This window comes from Lutra lutra, chromosome 13 (genome assembly GCF_902655055.1).
Source record: "Lutra lutra chromosome 13, mLutLut1.2, whole genome shotgun sequence".
Taxonomy (NCBI): domain Eukaryota; kingdom Metazoa; phylum Chordata; class Mammalia; order Carnivora; family Mustelidae; genus Lutra; species Lutra lutra.
The window spans coordinates 41,714,806-41,729,467 of record NC_062290.1 but is presented as its reverse complement, the minus strand read 5'-3'; the positions used below and the strand labels follow the sequence as shown (position 1 = coordinate 41,729,467).

The 14,662-nt window shown below is 40.7% G+C and overlaps 1 protein-coding gene across 1 annotated transcript in view; it reads left to right on the top strand.

The window, feature by feature from the left end:
• Positions 1–14,662, top strand: part of FREM1 (FRAS1 related extracellular matrix 1) — a 175,368-nt gene that overhangs the window by 27,044 nt on the left and 133,662 nt on the right. The window contains exons 3-6 of the mRNA XM_047700950.1: positions 1,201–1,697; positions 6,531–6,625; positions 9,113–9,414; positions 10,995–11,191. Of these exons, the coding sequence (XP_047556906.1) occupies positions 1,467–1,697; positions 6,531–6,625; positions 9,113–9,414; positions 10,995–11,191 (825 nt within the window). The 5' untranslated portion in view covers positions 1,201–1,466. The remainder of the gene's footprint in view (positions 1–1,200; positions 1,698–6,530; positions 6,626–9,112; positions 9,415–10,994; positions 11,192–14,662) is intronic.

Below are 14,662 nucleotides of genomic sequence, written 5' to 3'. Positions count from 1 at the left end.
CATTTCTGCCCAAATAAGCCAACCTCATTCAGCCGGAATGTGGACAACACCGTCAGTGGGAGTGTGGGAACTATTTTAGTTGGAGATTGACACCATAAAAAAAAAAAAAAAAAAGACTGTTCTGTAAAATGTACACCCCCCTTAGATACCAGGTGACGGATGTCATGTACTACCTCAAAAGTGAATGGTTTCAAACAATGACAAGAGAATGAGTCCTCCCTTGATGTATTGAACATGGGTGATTTTTTGTGTACACCCTTTGGTCAAACATTTATTTGAGTATCCTTTGGTTATGTACAGAAATTTGTTGAAATCGTTAAAACGTTAAGACTTCCTATGGGCATAGTAAACCATCATTGATCCACCCAACCTTAGCCTGAACCTAAGGATTTATTGCAATATGTTTTACTTGGCAGAGTCATTTCTGTTATGGAACACAGAGAAATAATCTTGAAATTCTAAGTGGTGAAAGTAGAAACAAAGATCTCATTTGTGCAGATTCAGTGCATTATGTTACAATTAGTGTCATACACAATATGAACATGTATGCATATGCCGAGTCAGCTGTGTCTAGTCAAGCTATGTGACTTGATTCCTAGTCCCTTTGACGTGAAAACAAACCCCCCAAATGTTCACTTAGAAAAATATCTGTTCTCCAATTTCCACTCAAGAGTTTCTCAGGGGTCTTCATTGCCCAGCAATGTCAGAGTTGTGCTCATGGGACAAATTATGAAGCTCGTTTCTTATTTGGGTCATGATGATTAAGAATTAATCAGTGTTTGCAACAGCATGCAAATAATTCTGTCAGCTCTCTTCTACAGATTAGGCTATGGTCCTCATTTAACAGATGAGGAAACAGAAGCGGAGCTCACCTCCCAGGCAACCAAACACTGTACTTGGGGAGTGAGGCTGGTTGGCTCCTGTGGGACCACACAAGACATCCCCATGGGGCGGGGGGTGGGGGGCAGCATTGAGTCCGGAAGCGGGAGTTACAAGCAGGGTAGTGAAATGGCTTCACTGCCTTTTTACATGGGCCTGGAGGTCAAGTTAGTTTATTTGTTTTTAATTTAGCTGAAATTATAGGCTGGTTGAAAGATTCCTTTGCCAGCAGGGATCTTTTGAATAGTCACACAAACCTTTTGGTCTCTCTCTCTCTCTCTCTCTCTCTCACTTTCCTCCAACCTCTCCTCTCATTTGCAGGATTAGAAAAGCACTTGGGAGGCACATTCATCTTGCCGGCGTTGTCAGGAGTGATCAGCGAGTTTTATTAAAAGCCCTGGGATTGCCTGAAAAGCCTCCTTGTCTGGGTTTGAAATGAAAGGGACATGTTAAGATCTTGAGGCACATCGTCAGGACCCCTTGCCCTGCCCCTTGGACTATGAGCTAACATCTCTAGAGGAAGAACAGAAGCCCTCTTGTGTTGAAGGGATTTCACCGGTGGACAAACCGAGTTGGCCCCTGACAGCATGAGCTCTCTGAACTGGGGTGGGCCCAGTGCTTTGCTGCTGCTGCTCCTAGGCTGGGCCAGTCCCACCTTCATCAGCCTTAACCGTGGGGTCAGGGTGATGAAGGGCAGCTCAGCCTTCCTGTCGGGAGATGACCTGAAGTTTGCCATCCCCAAAGAGAAAGATGCTTGCAAAGTGGAAGTTGTGATGAACGAGCCAATGACCCAAAGGGTCGGGAAACTCACTCCACAGGTAGGTCATTCCTGAGATTTTTCTATTCGGTCATGTGTGTGAATGTGAGTGTGTATGTGTGTGTGTGTGTGTGTGAGAGAGAGAGAGAGAGAGAGAGGGAGAGAAAGAGAGAGGGAGAGAATGAAACCAAACAGGGATGGGACAGCCTTTCAATGGTTGGAGTAGGCCCTGTGTGGTATGATATGATCAGTCTTTATGGGATTATTCTTGTCCCAAATGAGCTCATCCATTGCTAGTCAGGGTGCCTTTGGGTAAGATATCAGGATTTCAAAATATGTTTTAGGCTACACTTGTGATTGCAGAATAGCACAAGTAAAACGTGAAGACATTTTTATCTGTTTCCATCACTAGAACATTCCGGGGAGTGGGAGGAGAGACATGGAAAGGAGAGGTGAAAATACTTCATTTTAAATATTCATTGTTTCTTCAAAAATGTCTGTAGAAAATGTGTTCCTTTAGTCAAAATCTTGGAGACCTTATCATTTAAGAGTATTATAGGCACAATCCTTTTGTAGGATTATCTTATAAGAGTAGAATAGAGTTACCTTCTAAGTCATCGGGTTGAAAAAGTCTGTATTATCATATATTGTACTTGCTTGAAGTAGGAGTTTACCTCTATATAAAATAGGAAATTGGTTCTGGTTTTATAGCTCATCCCTACTGTGGTTTAACTTCCTCCCAATGCAGAAAATTTTGAGAATGTTCTGCACTGGCTGCTACTGCTGCTTCTGGAAACATGCACCATTATTTGTGAACCGTGAACATTAAGTTTCTTCTCCATTTGGCTAAAGACTTTGATTCCAGGAAGTTACTCCACAGTGGTACTAGATGATGTAGAGACAAATGGAAGGAGACTTAGATAGATACTAACTCAAGTGGTTATTACAAGCTCTTTGATTTACCGCTCTCAGAGGATAGGCCAATTCTGAAATACATCACAACTCTGTGGTGGCTTTCTACTTAGGGAGCATTCCTGATGTGACAGCAACAAAATGTCTCTCTCCAGTTTCCCACGAGATTTTCTTTTGTCAGTCAGAGCTTCTGATGGGCACCTCCAAACTGAATACAGTAATGGTCCCAGCTCCTAAGGGGTTGTAGTCCCAAGTGTTTGGGACTTGCAGCATCTTTATACTTTCGCCCAACACCATTTGCACTGCAAAAGTGTGTGTGCGCGCGTGTTTTAAGATTTTGTTTATAAGAGAGAGAGAGAGAGAGAGCACGAGCAGGGGGAAGGGCAAGCAGAATACCTGCTGGACTTGGGGTCCATTCCAGGACCCCATGACCTGAGCCTAAGTCAGATGCTTAAGGGACTAAGCCACCCAGGTGCCCAGTGGAAGTTTGGTTGTTTGGAACTTACAGTCAGGGAAAGAAGAGAGATCTGGGGTGGCTCATACCTAGATCCCACATGACTAAGGGCAATGAGTAGGTGACATGAATAAGCTCAACTACGAAACATGGAGTCCTAACTACAAGGACTCAGTTTGTTAAAAGCAAATCCTTGGAGTTTTAGAGAGCAATAGAGGACCCTAGTCCTAGAACACTGGGGTCCGTGGCTGCACGGATGTATATGGGTGCCTCATACCAAATGAACTCATAATTTGGTACCCCTTCCAATCAATATATTTTTAAAAAGTGTTCAATATTTATTTAGAAGTGAGGTTGAATATTTTGTGAGGGAAGAGAAAAAAAATTCTTCCTGGTTTATTATCTCTGGCCCTAAGCGTGCAAAGCAAAAGCCCTGTTCTTCACCGGATTCTCCCTCCTTAGAAAGTAATTTGGGGAGAATATACTGTTCCTTAAGTCAGCCTCTGAGGAGAATCCTCTCCCTGTCCCAAATAGCCTATGGCTCATAAACATATATGTAGTACTTTCTCCACAAGTAGTGGAATTGTCTCCATTATTTATTTTTGGTGATGTTTAATGGTCTTTGCCATCTGGCCGTCTCTGAGATACTAGAGAGTGAAAGAGCATCTAAGTGACTACAATCAGGTAAAACACTTATTTGGGGTCAAGAGTTGTAAGAGATCTCCTAGTCATCTCCATTCCATTCCAAAATTTCTCTGATTTTAAGACAAAAATCCAGTTGCTAGAAAGAATATGGAGCAGAAACAGCATACCTGTCTGATTTAGGGATGTCTGAACAGGCAGGCCAGGGATGGGGCTCCAAAAAAGTCCCAACTTGTCCCCTCAAGTGCTGTGGCTTTAAAATGAGAAAATGTTCAGTGAGTGCATTTCCGGAGGTAAATATGGCATCTCAAATGGATTTGTGTGGTCTAAAGTAAATATGTGACTTGTATCTTCTAAAATTTATTGTGTGGAAAAGGAACCCATTGAGCTGTGGCATTTCATTACCTTTTTGTCAGATATTTGTACCAGAAGGAAATCTATGTATCCAGAAAACTTTGTTTCTCAAACTCCTGGATGATCTTCCTACTTCAGTATGATAATTTCAACAGAAACCAGATTCCTACATAAAGTCTGTTGTTTTTTTTTCTTTTCTTTTTTTTGGGGGGGGTTGGGGGGGATTATGTGCCTATTTTTAATACAACCCTCCCAAGGCTTGATTTCTTATGGTGTTTTTGAAATTAAACATAGCCGAATGCGCACGCATACACACAAAGCCTGAGCATTATTCTTTAATAGCACTTACCAGGAAGTTGAAAGCAAGGCTTATGTGAACCCATTTCTAGTGAGATGACTGTATTAACAACACCCTGCTGTGTAATGAACAGTTTGATTTGATTTGCACAGAAAATGTTTTGTTTAACATCTGTTCAATTAGTGTTTTCATTTCATTACTGAAGTTTGTCTTAGGACCAACAGGTTCATTTTCCTATTGGATATTTGGAAAGGGATTTCCACTGGCGCACACCAGTACCTTCTGTTTAGATAACCCTCCTGATGTAGTCAATTAGACAAGGTCTGTGGCAATATGTTTTCCCCATGTTTTAGGACGAGACTTCCTCACACAGAGCACTTCTCACACCTGTTTCAAAGCAAGACATTTCCTGGGTGGAAAATCACCTCAGTTTAGAGCTGAGCTTGCTTTTTTGAATCAGAAATATGGCCGTAAGAAAACATCTCTAGGTTGAACCAGTATACTGTCATTAAAGTGAGTAATGAATTAGGAATGTGTGACAATTTAATTATAAATTGTAATTGAAAAGCAGTTGAAGTGGAAAAAACCAAGGCTAGACAGTAATTAGAAAAGGATTTAGCTCTCCTTTGTTTTAGTTAGTAAATTTATGGACAATTATGGCTGTCGCCTTTTATAAAAGGAAAACATATTACGAAACATAAAACAGATGTTTCTTTTAACAAACCAGATTGTCTCTTTATCACCAGGACTATTTGTCAATGATATGGGGAAGGTCTTTCCTTTATCTTCTTCTTTGTTGTCAATTAAAAAGAGGAACCAATGATGTCTGTGGGAAAAGAAGATCATTTGTATTAGTAGTAAAGTCTTAGAGAGGATGATGTTGTCTGTAAATGTTTGAAACTGTGACAAAATGTAGGCTAAACACCATGAACTCAACAGTTATGGTATGCGACTACTTCAAGGGTATTTCTTAACACTCTGCCAAGTCAGGCTGGGCAGAATGAGAGTCATGGTGTGGTTGGGAGAGAAAATTCTTCTTTTAAGAATTAGAGTCCCCTCCCACCCGCCAAAAAAGAGAGTTCCCAAAATACAATGGTACAATTTCCTTAATAGTTCTGAGTGAGGTGATTCGGTTAATTATAATTTTATTTGGATGGAAGAAATTACCTTTACCTTGCTATTGGTCTCATCAACCACTTTTTTAAAAAAAGGATCTTGTTTATTTATTTGAGAGAGGAAAGTGCATGAGCAGAGGGGAGCCAGGGAGAGAAAGAGGTAGAGGGAGAATCAGGCTCCCTGCTGAGCAGGGAACCCCAGGTGGGACTTGATCCTAGGACCTGGGGATCACAACCCAAGCTGAAGGCAGGCGCTTAACCACCCACGCCCCCTCATCAACCATTTCTGCTGTTAGTAACCAGTAAAGCAGTCTTTTGCAATTATATGAGAAGCAATTCGGGGCCACGTTTGGCTCTGATCAACCACAACAGTGTCCATAGCCTGTGGCTTCATTTTTGAATATAAAAATGCTATTTGGAAAAGAAAGAAAGAAAGGAAAAGAAAAAGATATATAATTAATACAGTGTGTTTGTGTGTGGGGCAATGTGTACCTTTTCATGCATATGCACAGGTAGGCCTCTAACTCCATTGCTATGAACCCCTGAAGGGTGTGGGTATATTATAGTTTGATAAATAGAACCATAGTTTAAATATACTGGAGACTGTAAACAGAATCATTTTAAGAGATAATTACTCCTTAATATATCTGCTTGATCTGTTTGGATTATCATGGTTTGGATATTCTTTTTTTTTTTTTAAGATTTTATTTATTTATTTGACAGAGAGAGAGATCACAAGTAGGTGGAGAGGCAGGCAGAGAGAGAGCGGGAAGCAGGTTCCCCGCTGAGCAGAGAGCCCGATGCAGGGATAAATCCCAGGACCCTAAGATCATGACCGGAGCCGAAGGCAGAGGCTTAACCCACTGAGCCACCCAGGCACCCCATGGTTTAGATATTCTTAAAATAAAACACACCTATAGAAGCAGGCTGGGAGCAGGCACAGGGGCTGGCAGAGATGGTGGTGGTTACAACATGGACACGCGTACGCACACACATACACACGCAGACATACCCCTCTAACAGACCATGGTTTCCCCAGGCAGTACTCTACTGCCAGAAACGTCTGATCTTGTACCAATTTTTTTCACAAATATTTATCCATTTCTTCATGTGAACTAGGTCTTTGACTGCCATTTCCTTCCCAATGAAGTAAAGTATATTCATAATGGTTGCCCGATTCTTGATGAAGACACAGTGAAGCTTAGACTTTACAGGTAAGCAGCACACATAAACATTCTGTGTACTTCTTCAGGATTTTTCTATAGATTGATGTTATCTTGAGGCTAGTTGCTAGATCCTAAACAATCAATAGAAATTGGGGACCTAAGTAGGTGAGGCAAGAAGTTGTCGACTTTCAATCATCTTTATTTGTATCATCTTCCTGGGAGCTTTTCTTGGAAAACTTCTGTCCTGTTCCCCTGTAGAGTTCTTGTACAGGTCACTCTGGTGCTCTACCTTCCTGCTTATGATGGAAAATTAAAATTATGCAATACAAATTCTTAAAAAGAACTCAGAAAATATATTCCAAAATTGAATGATATTCTTTATTTTGATTATCAACTGCTCAGTTAATAAGAAGTCAAGTATGTCTTCTAATCATAAGCATATTAAATGATAAAAATGTTTAAATAATCAGCTATAAAGTTAAGTACAGAGTGACTGTGTGAGCCAGGAATTCTACTCTTAAATATATGTGTAAGAGGAATAAAAAACTTTATTTCCCCCAAAACTTGCACACGGATCCTCATTTTGGCATCATTCGTAATAGCTAAAAAGTTGAAATAACCCAACTGATGAATGTATGAACAAAATGTGGTGTATCCATACAACGGAATATTACTCAGCAGATGAAGTACTGATGTAGGCTGTAACATGGGCGAACCTTGAGACCATCATGTGAAATGAAACACACCAGACACAAAAGGTCACATACCTTTTCTAGAAAAGGCAAATCCATAAAACGCAGAAAACAGATTAGTGGTTGCCAGGGGCTGGAGGAAGGGCAAATGGGGAGTGATCACTAACGGGTATGGATTTCTTTCTGTGGAGATAAAAACGTTCTGGAATTAGGTGGTTGTGATGGTTGCACCACCTTGTGAATATACTAAAAACCACTGAGTTGTATACTTTAAAAAGGTAAATTTCATCTCAGTAAAAATTAGCTTAAAAATTAAGTTCAGGGGCTCCTGGGTGGCTCAGAGGGTTAAAGCCTCTGCCTTCGGCTCAGGTCATGATCTCAGGGTCCTGGGATCAAGCCCTGCATTGGGCTTTCTGCTCAGCAGGGAGCCTGCTTCCCCTTCTCTCTCTGCCTGCCTCTCTGCCTACTTGTGATCTCTCTCTGTCAAATAAATAAGTAAATAAATCTTTAAAAAAAAATTAAGTTCATGGTTATGGTATTGCTCACTTCATAGAGGTAACTGACAATGCAGTAGGTGGAGTAGGCTTTTTTTTTTAAAGATTTTATTGATTTATTTGATAGGGAGAGAGCACAACAGGAGGAGAGGCAGGCAGAGGCCGAGGGAGAAGCAGGCTCCCTGATGAGGGGAGAGCCTGACTCGGGGCTCAATGCCAGGACCCTGGGAACATTATCTGAGCCGAAGGCAGATGCTTAACTGACTGAGCCACCCCTGGAGTAAGGTTTTAGATAGATTTTTACTTGGTTTTATGGCTGTTATGAATATCTGGCTAAAATATCTTAGTGTGAATTTCCCTTAAGTACCACAGTACTATTGCAAAGAGTTTTGTAGAAGACGCTAGCATGTTGAATCGTTCTATAGACACTTATAATCACCTACTATAACTCAAGGCCCAATGCTGGGCATAGGAAACACAAGGACCTAGATTCATGGATTTTTGGTGTTCATAATCTGACGCAAAATATGGCAGATAACTGTAATGTGAACAAGGGCTGAAAGAGAGGTTTGAACACAATGCTGTGCTCAAAAAATGAAATAGTACCCAAAGATTCTATATCACCAGCACACAGGGCTTGTTTGATCTTTCTAAGGCTGTAGAGTTAAAAAACTAACTTTGGACAGCTTGCCTGGAAGGCTGGAAAAGCTGGTAGTTCTGGCTTCTCCCACTTCTTCCTTGAGTTTCCAAGGGACAGGATAGTGGAGAAGGCAAGCAGAGCTCAGTCAAAGCAGCTGCTGGAGGACATTCGAAAGAAAATATTTAGAGTTGGAGGCAGAAAATCAGAGAACATGCTTATTCCCCTCTCACCTCCCCCTCAGCTCCTTTGGCGAGCTACTTGGCCTCTCTGCCTCAGATTCCCCCTCTGTAAAGTGGAATTTACAATGTCTCTCATAGGTTTCTGAAGCGCAGAAAGGTGTTGATGCTTCAGAAACTCCTCATCCTTTCACTCCTGAATTAAAACCCAATCCATAAATTACACAAGCTTGCTACTCAAATGACAGATGTGCTAGAAGTGAGATTCTGAGCTCCCAGCCATCATTACATATCAACGTGGATGATGGGTTTGAGAGAAGGTGTGGAAAGAAAGCTTACTGGGGAGGGAGATGGCAGATAAAGGAGTTGACTCCAAGATAAGGAGAAGAAAGGAAGAGAACAGAGATTGGGAGTAGAGTATATAACAAAATCCAAACTCTACCCCATATGCGCATTTTATAAAGTCAGTCTTTAGATACCGGAAGTGTACCTGAGCTCTGGTAAACATCGCCTTTGCTCTGTTCTCTCCACAGATTTACTGAGACAGATACCTTCACAGAAACCTTTATCCTGCGGGTCTATCTCCTCGAACCAGACTGTAACATCATCCGTAGGAGTAACAATGTCCTGGAGGTGTCTGAATTCTATGGCCTTTCCCCAGCTATTGATAAGAACCTCCTCAGATTTGATTACGAGAGGACGGCTGGCCTGGAGTGTACAGTCAGGCTGGATCCTGTGGGAAGCCGGCTGCCCGCCCATGGTCAGATGGTCCTGCTGGAGCCTTGGCCAGAAAAACCTCGTGGAGATCAGCCACACAGTTTTTTCCCTGAGTCTCGTATGTACCGTGTTCTTTTTTGTTACTTTTTTTTTTTTTGAAGATTTATTTATTTATAAGCAAGAGAGGGAGGGAGAGGGAGAAAGTGACAATGGTAGAGGGAGAGAGGGAAAGAGGGAGAGAGAATCTCAGGCAGACTCCCTGCTGAGCTTAGAGCCTGATGTGGGGCTTGATTTCACCACACTGAGATCATTACCTGAGCCAAAACCAAGAGTCAGATGCTTAACCGACTGAACTACCCAGGCTCCCCTCATCTGTGTGTTTTAATACGTACCCAAATGTTAATAGAACTGACAAAAACATCTGTTAATAGTCATCTTCTACTTTGACAAAAAATATCTTATATCTTTGATATAATAACTGGTTGAAAAATATAGGCTAGTGGTTAAGAGTATGGACTTTGGAATCAGATCGATCTGGGTTTGAAACAGCTTCTGCTCTTTACTTCCTAACTGATTTTAGGTAACATATTTAACCTGGTTAAGTCTCTGTAAAATGGGCAAAGATAGTAGCTGCTCCCCAAGTTTGTGGCAGGATGGAGTAAATGAGATCACGTGCATGAAGTGGCCTTCACATGGTGTCGGGCCCATAGCAGGCACTCAGTGATGGTCAGCTGTTATTCACAGTGACAGTGGTAGTAGTAGTAAGAGTAGCTGGTGCATTTATTAAGTATTATTTGATTACAAATAAGTTTGACGTAGAGCAGGTGGCCAGTAGCTGTGGTTTAAATCAGGAGGAGTTGATGGATGAGGTTCCTTCTGTTACTCATCTAATCAGTATATTTTGGGTACCTCCCCTGTGCATAATAATGTTCTAGGCACTATGGGAAGACGAGTAATCACAGTCATAGTGATACCTTGAATTTGGGCAACAATTTACAGCTAAAGGTATGTTTGCACATGAACCCTTCCATTTAGTGTTCATGACCATCTGGCTAAAAATTAGAATACTAATTTTATACATCAGGGAAAGGTCACTCGAAAAATAAGTGGCCTATGGGTATCACCCTACACGACTGTAAAAAGAAGTTGGGCAGAGAAAGAGACACACTCTTGAAGAGATGATGGTGGTTTTTAGTGGGAGAGAGCAGGTTGGTTCAGGCTGTCAAAGATTACTTAAAGGAGGGTTTAGTAAAAGGACTAAGGGGACCTGGAAAGGTGTCAGGACTTGGGGGTGTGATGAACACAGTGGGGAGCGAATTTCAGCAAGTAGAACAGCCTTGGAGAGAGTGCATGATGGAGCCGTGGACATGCATGCTGTGAAGGAAGACCAGCACTAGACTGTGGAAAGCCAGTCTTGACCCAGTGGCCTATTTGTCAGGGATGTTCGTCATCAGAACATGTATTTTATTATTTTTTCTCTCAGTGTAACATTCCGTGGGCAAGGATCTCCGGAGAAAATGGGTCAACCGTTCTTTTCTTTTGTTATAGGGTTATCAAACAATGCCATCCCCCTCTGTGAATGATTAGAGGGCATGCGTGGGTATTCCTGAGGCAGTCAGGATCCACAGGAGAGAGGATTTTAAAAAATTTCACGTTCATGCTCAAGTAGCTGTCTTAACTCAGTGCTGTACATTCTAGAACTGGGAACAGAGCTGAGGTGTCCAGGTGGAAGCTGTGCCCTGGGACTGAAGAAAATGGGAAGTGCCAAGGTGAGCTGTGAGGAGTTCCTGCTGATGGGGCTTCGCTATCAACACACAGATCCCCCTTCTCCCAACATCGACTACATTTCCATCCAGCTGGACCTCACAGATGGCAGGAGCAAAATCGTGTACAAGGTAGAGTTGGGGGTTATGTGTCTGTGTGCCCGGCTGATCTGCAGTGAGAGAGCCACTTTTGTGGGGGTGCTCATGCTGGCTGCCATGCCAGGGGCAGCTCCTGTGCTACCATGGGTGGGACTGCCCAGTGACTCATTAGAGCTGCAGAATATAAGTGTATAATTTCCCTTCCCTGCCTCTCTTCTAGCTTTGCCCCTCTAAGGCAATGGAGGAAGGACTGGTCTGGTCACATGCTACCCTTCTTACGCCTCTTCCTTCAGTTTTCTTTAGCTTGACATTTGGTCTTTTGGAGCACCCTCTCTTCCAGGCTTCATTTCCCCCCTTCTTGATTAGAACCTCTTTTCGCCTGTTAGAGGAAATGAGGGGGTCCACAAATCAACTAGGCAAGGCTGTGGGAGACAAAGAGCAAGTCAGTCCCAGTATTATGGGTATAGTGGTTTATATCCTTTTTACTCTTTTAGACTGTGAGATGGAAGACCAGGCCATCAAGGAGACGGCCCAAGGCCCCCTCCATCTTTCAGTCTCTTTCAAATCCCCCTGCCCTTTCTTCCTATTGATCTTTTCACATTGAAATGAAGGTAGAAGATGAAATCAATTTATATGAAATATTTAACATCCTACTGAATTGATTCATGTACTCTATAATTTGTTTTATTTGGGGCAACTATGTACCAGCTGAAACAGCTTGGATTCTGTGCTGACATAAGATGATCCAAGATTAGAGTCATGAGAGACCTCCATCTTTCAAAATTTGACTTCTCACAGGATTTCTCCCAAGAAAGTCAGATATTGAACATTGTCACTCCCAAGGAGTGGATAAAATACAAAATGATAAGAAAATGACAAGACAGAATCAGAGGATTATCAAATTGAGATAAAAAAACAACTTTGAGATGGTCTCAAATCACCTGGTGAATTTTCAAAGATTTTTAAAAAGATTTCTGAGCCTAACATTAATAGCTAAGAGCATGAACCCTGCGCCCACTTTGCCTGGGTTCAAATATGTGTTTAACTAGCTATTTGACTTGGATTTTATGTCTCATTTTAATAAATCTTAAAATGGAAATAATGGAACTGACTTCTTAGAGTAATTGAGAGAAATAAACAAGATAAAAGACAGTTGGTACAAAGCCTAGCACATAGTAAGCATGGGGTGTATTTTGCTAGTTAAAAAAGCCACCCAGGAAAAAAAATGAATCATCAGCTAGGTTTGGAAACAACTGGTGTAGCCCAAACATCTTGTTGTATAATGGTGATCAGAGAAATCATATACCTTGTACATACATACACAGCCATTTTATGACCAAGTCAGAACTAAATTCTAGGTCTCCTAACTAGTAGTAGATGTCTTCTTGTCTTTTTGACACAAAAATATTTTTACTTTTATCTTATTTTATTTTGTTTATTTTAAGAGAGAGAGAGAGAGCGAGCATGAGTGGGGACGGGGAGAACACAGGGAAGAGAGAGAGAATCTCAAGCAGGTTCCATGCTCAGTGCCTAGCCTGACACAGGGTTTGATCTCAGGACCCTGAGATCATGACCCAAGCTGAAATCAAGAGTTGGACGCTTAATTGACTGAGCCACTCAGGCGCCCCAAAACTTTCACTTTGATTGACTTATCTCCATTAAAAAAATATATACTCATTTTTCTTCCTGACTGATTTTTAAATTTTACTTCTCTATATTGAGTTAGGGCTTTATTGTTTATATTTTTAGATCCGTTTGATTGGGATTTTATCCCGTAAAATGACCTTCTTGTTTTATTAATTAACCTACTCCATAGTCAATTTGGCATCATAAAACACATTCTTTTATGAATATCAAAGTAATATGTTCACTGCAGAGAATTTTTTTTAAAAGATTTTATTTTTTTATTTGATAGAGATCACAAGCAGGCAGAGAGGCAGGCAGAAGAGAGAGAGGAGGAAGCAGGCTTCCCGCTGAGCAGGGAGCCCTATGTGAGGCTCAATCCCAGAGCCCTGGGATCATGACCTGAGCCGAAGGCAGAGGCTTTAACCCACTGAGCCACGCAAGCGGTCCCAGAGAATTTTTTTTGAAAAACACACAGAAAGTAAAATAAGAAGAAAATGAAATGAGCTATGTTTCTCCCACTTTTTACACACACACGTATGCACACTCATGGTCAGGAGACATGCACACCAATGTTGGTTTTGTTTTATGTGACTGAATTTATACTATATTTGAAGATTTTGAATCTTGTTATTTTATTATTTTTATATTTGTACAGTCCATCCTCATCAAGTGACTAAGTGACTATTTCATCCATAATTTCTTCTAAGTTCTTAAGATTTTCTTGTTTATAGTTGCCTTTTTAATCCATCTGAAATGAATTTTATCATATTGTGAAACACAGAAACAGTTTTTTTCTCCAAGTAGTCAAAATTTTCAACACTAGATGTTGAATAATGAACCTCTTTCTCATTGATTTTTGATGCTTCTTCTATTGAATAGAAAGAAGGGCTAGCTCTTTTGTTTCTTAGATATACCTCCCTATTTCTGGGCCAGTATCAGTTATTCTAAATATAAAAGGTCAATAATACACTTTAATATTTTACAGGCAAGTTCTTCCTTATCACTTGTCTTCAAAGTTTTCTTATCCATTCTCACCTAATCTTAGTTCTCAATAAAGAATTAAATCATTTATTTCCATTAAAGTAAATGCCTATGTATTTTTATCAGGATGGGATTAAAACTATAAATTATTTTGGAAATAATTGGAATATTAGAACATTTACCACACTGAGCACTCTCATCCAGAAATGAGGGACCTCACTTCATCTAGGCAAATGTTCTTTGATGTGTTTCTGTAAAATTTGCAGTTTTCTTCATGTAAGTTGAGCACACTTATTAGTCCAGTCCTAGGCAGTTTGGTTTTGAGAAATTACTGTGAATAATTCCCTCCATTATATCTTCTCATTGGTTACTGATGATAAATAGGAAAGCTATTTTTGGTATAATTTTCTTTTATCTGGCTTCTTTCTTGAATTCAATTATTCTAAGAATTTTTCAGTTCTTTGGGCTTTTGAAGACCATAATTATGTCTTTCACTAATGATGATAATTTTGTCTTTTCTTTTTCAGTAATTATTCCTCCTTTTTTTTTTCTCTGTTCCCCACTGGTTTGGCCAGAATAATATTAAATATAATGATGCTTATAAGAATACTTGCTTGTATATTTTATCAATCTTAACTGCCCACCCACACTGTCCTTTTTTTGCGGGGAGGGGTTTAAAATTTAAATTCAATTAATTAACATATAATGTATTATTAGTTTCAGAGGTAGAGGTCTTATCTACCTCTGTGATTCATCAGTCTTATATAATACCCAGTGCTCATTACACCACATGCCCTCCTTAATGTCTAACACCCAGTTACCCCATCCCTCCCCTCCAGCAATCCTCAGTTTGTTCCCTATGATTAAGAGTCTCTTATGGGGGATGCCTGGGTGGCT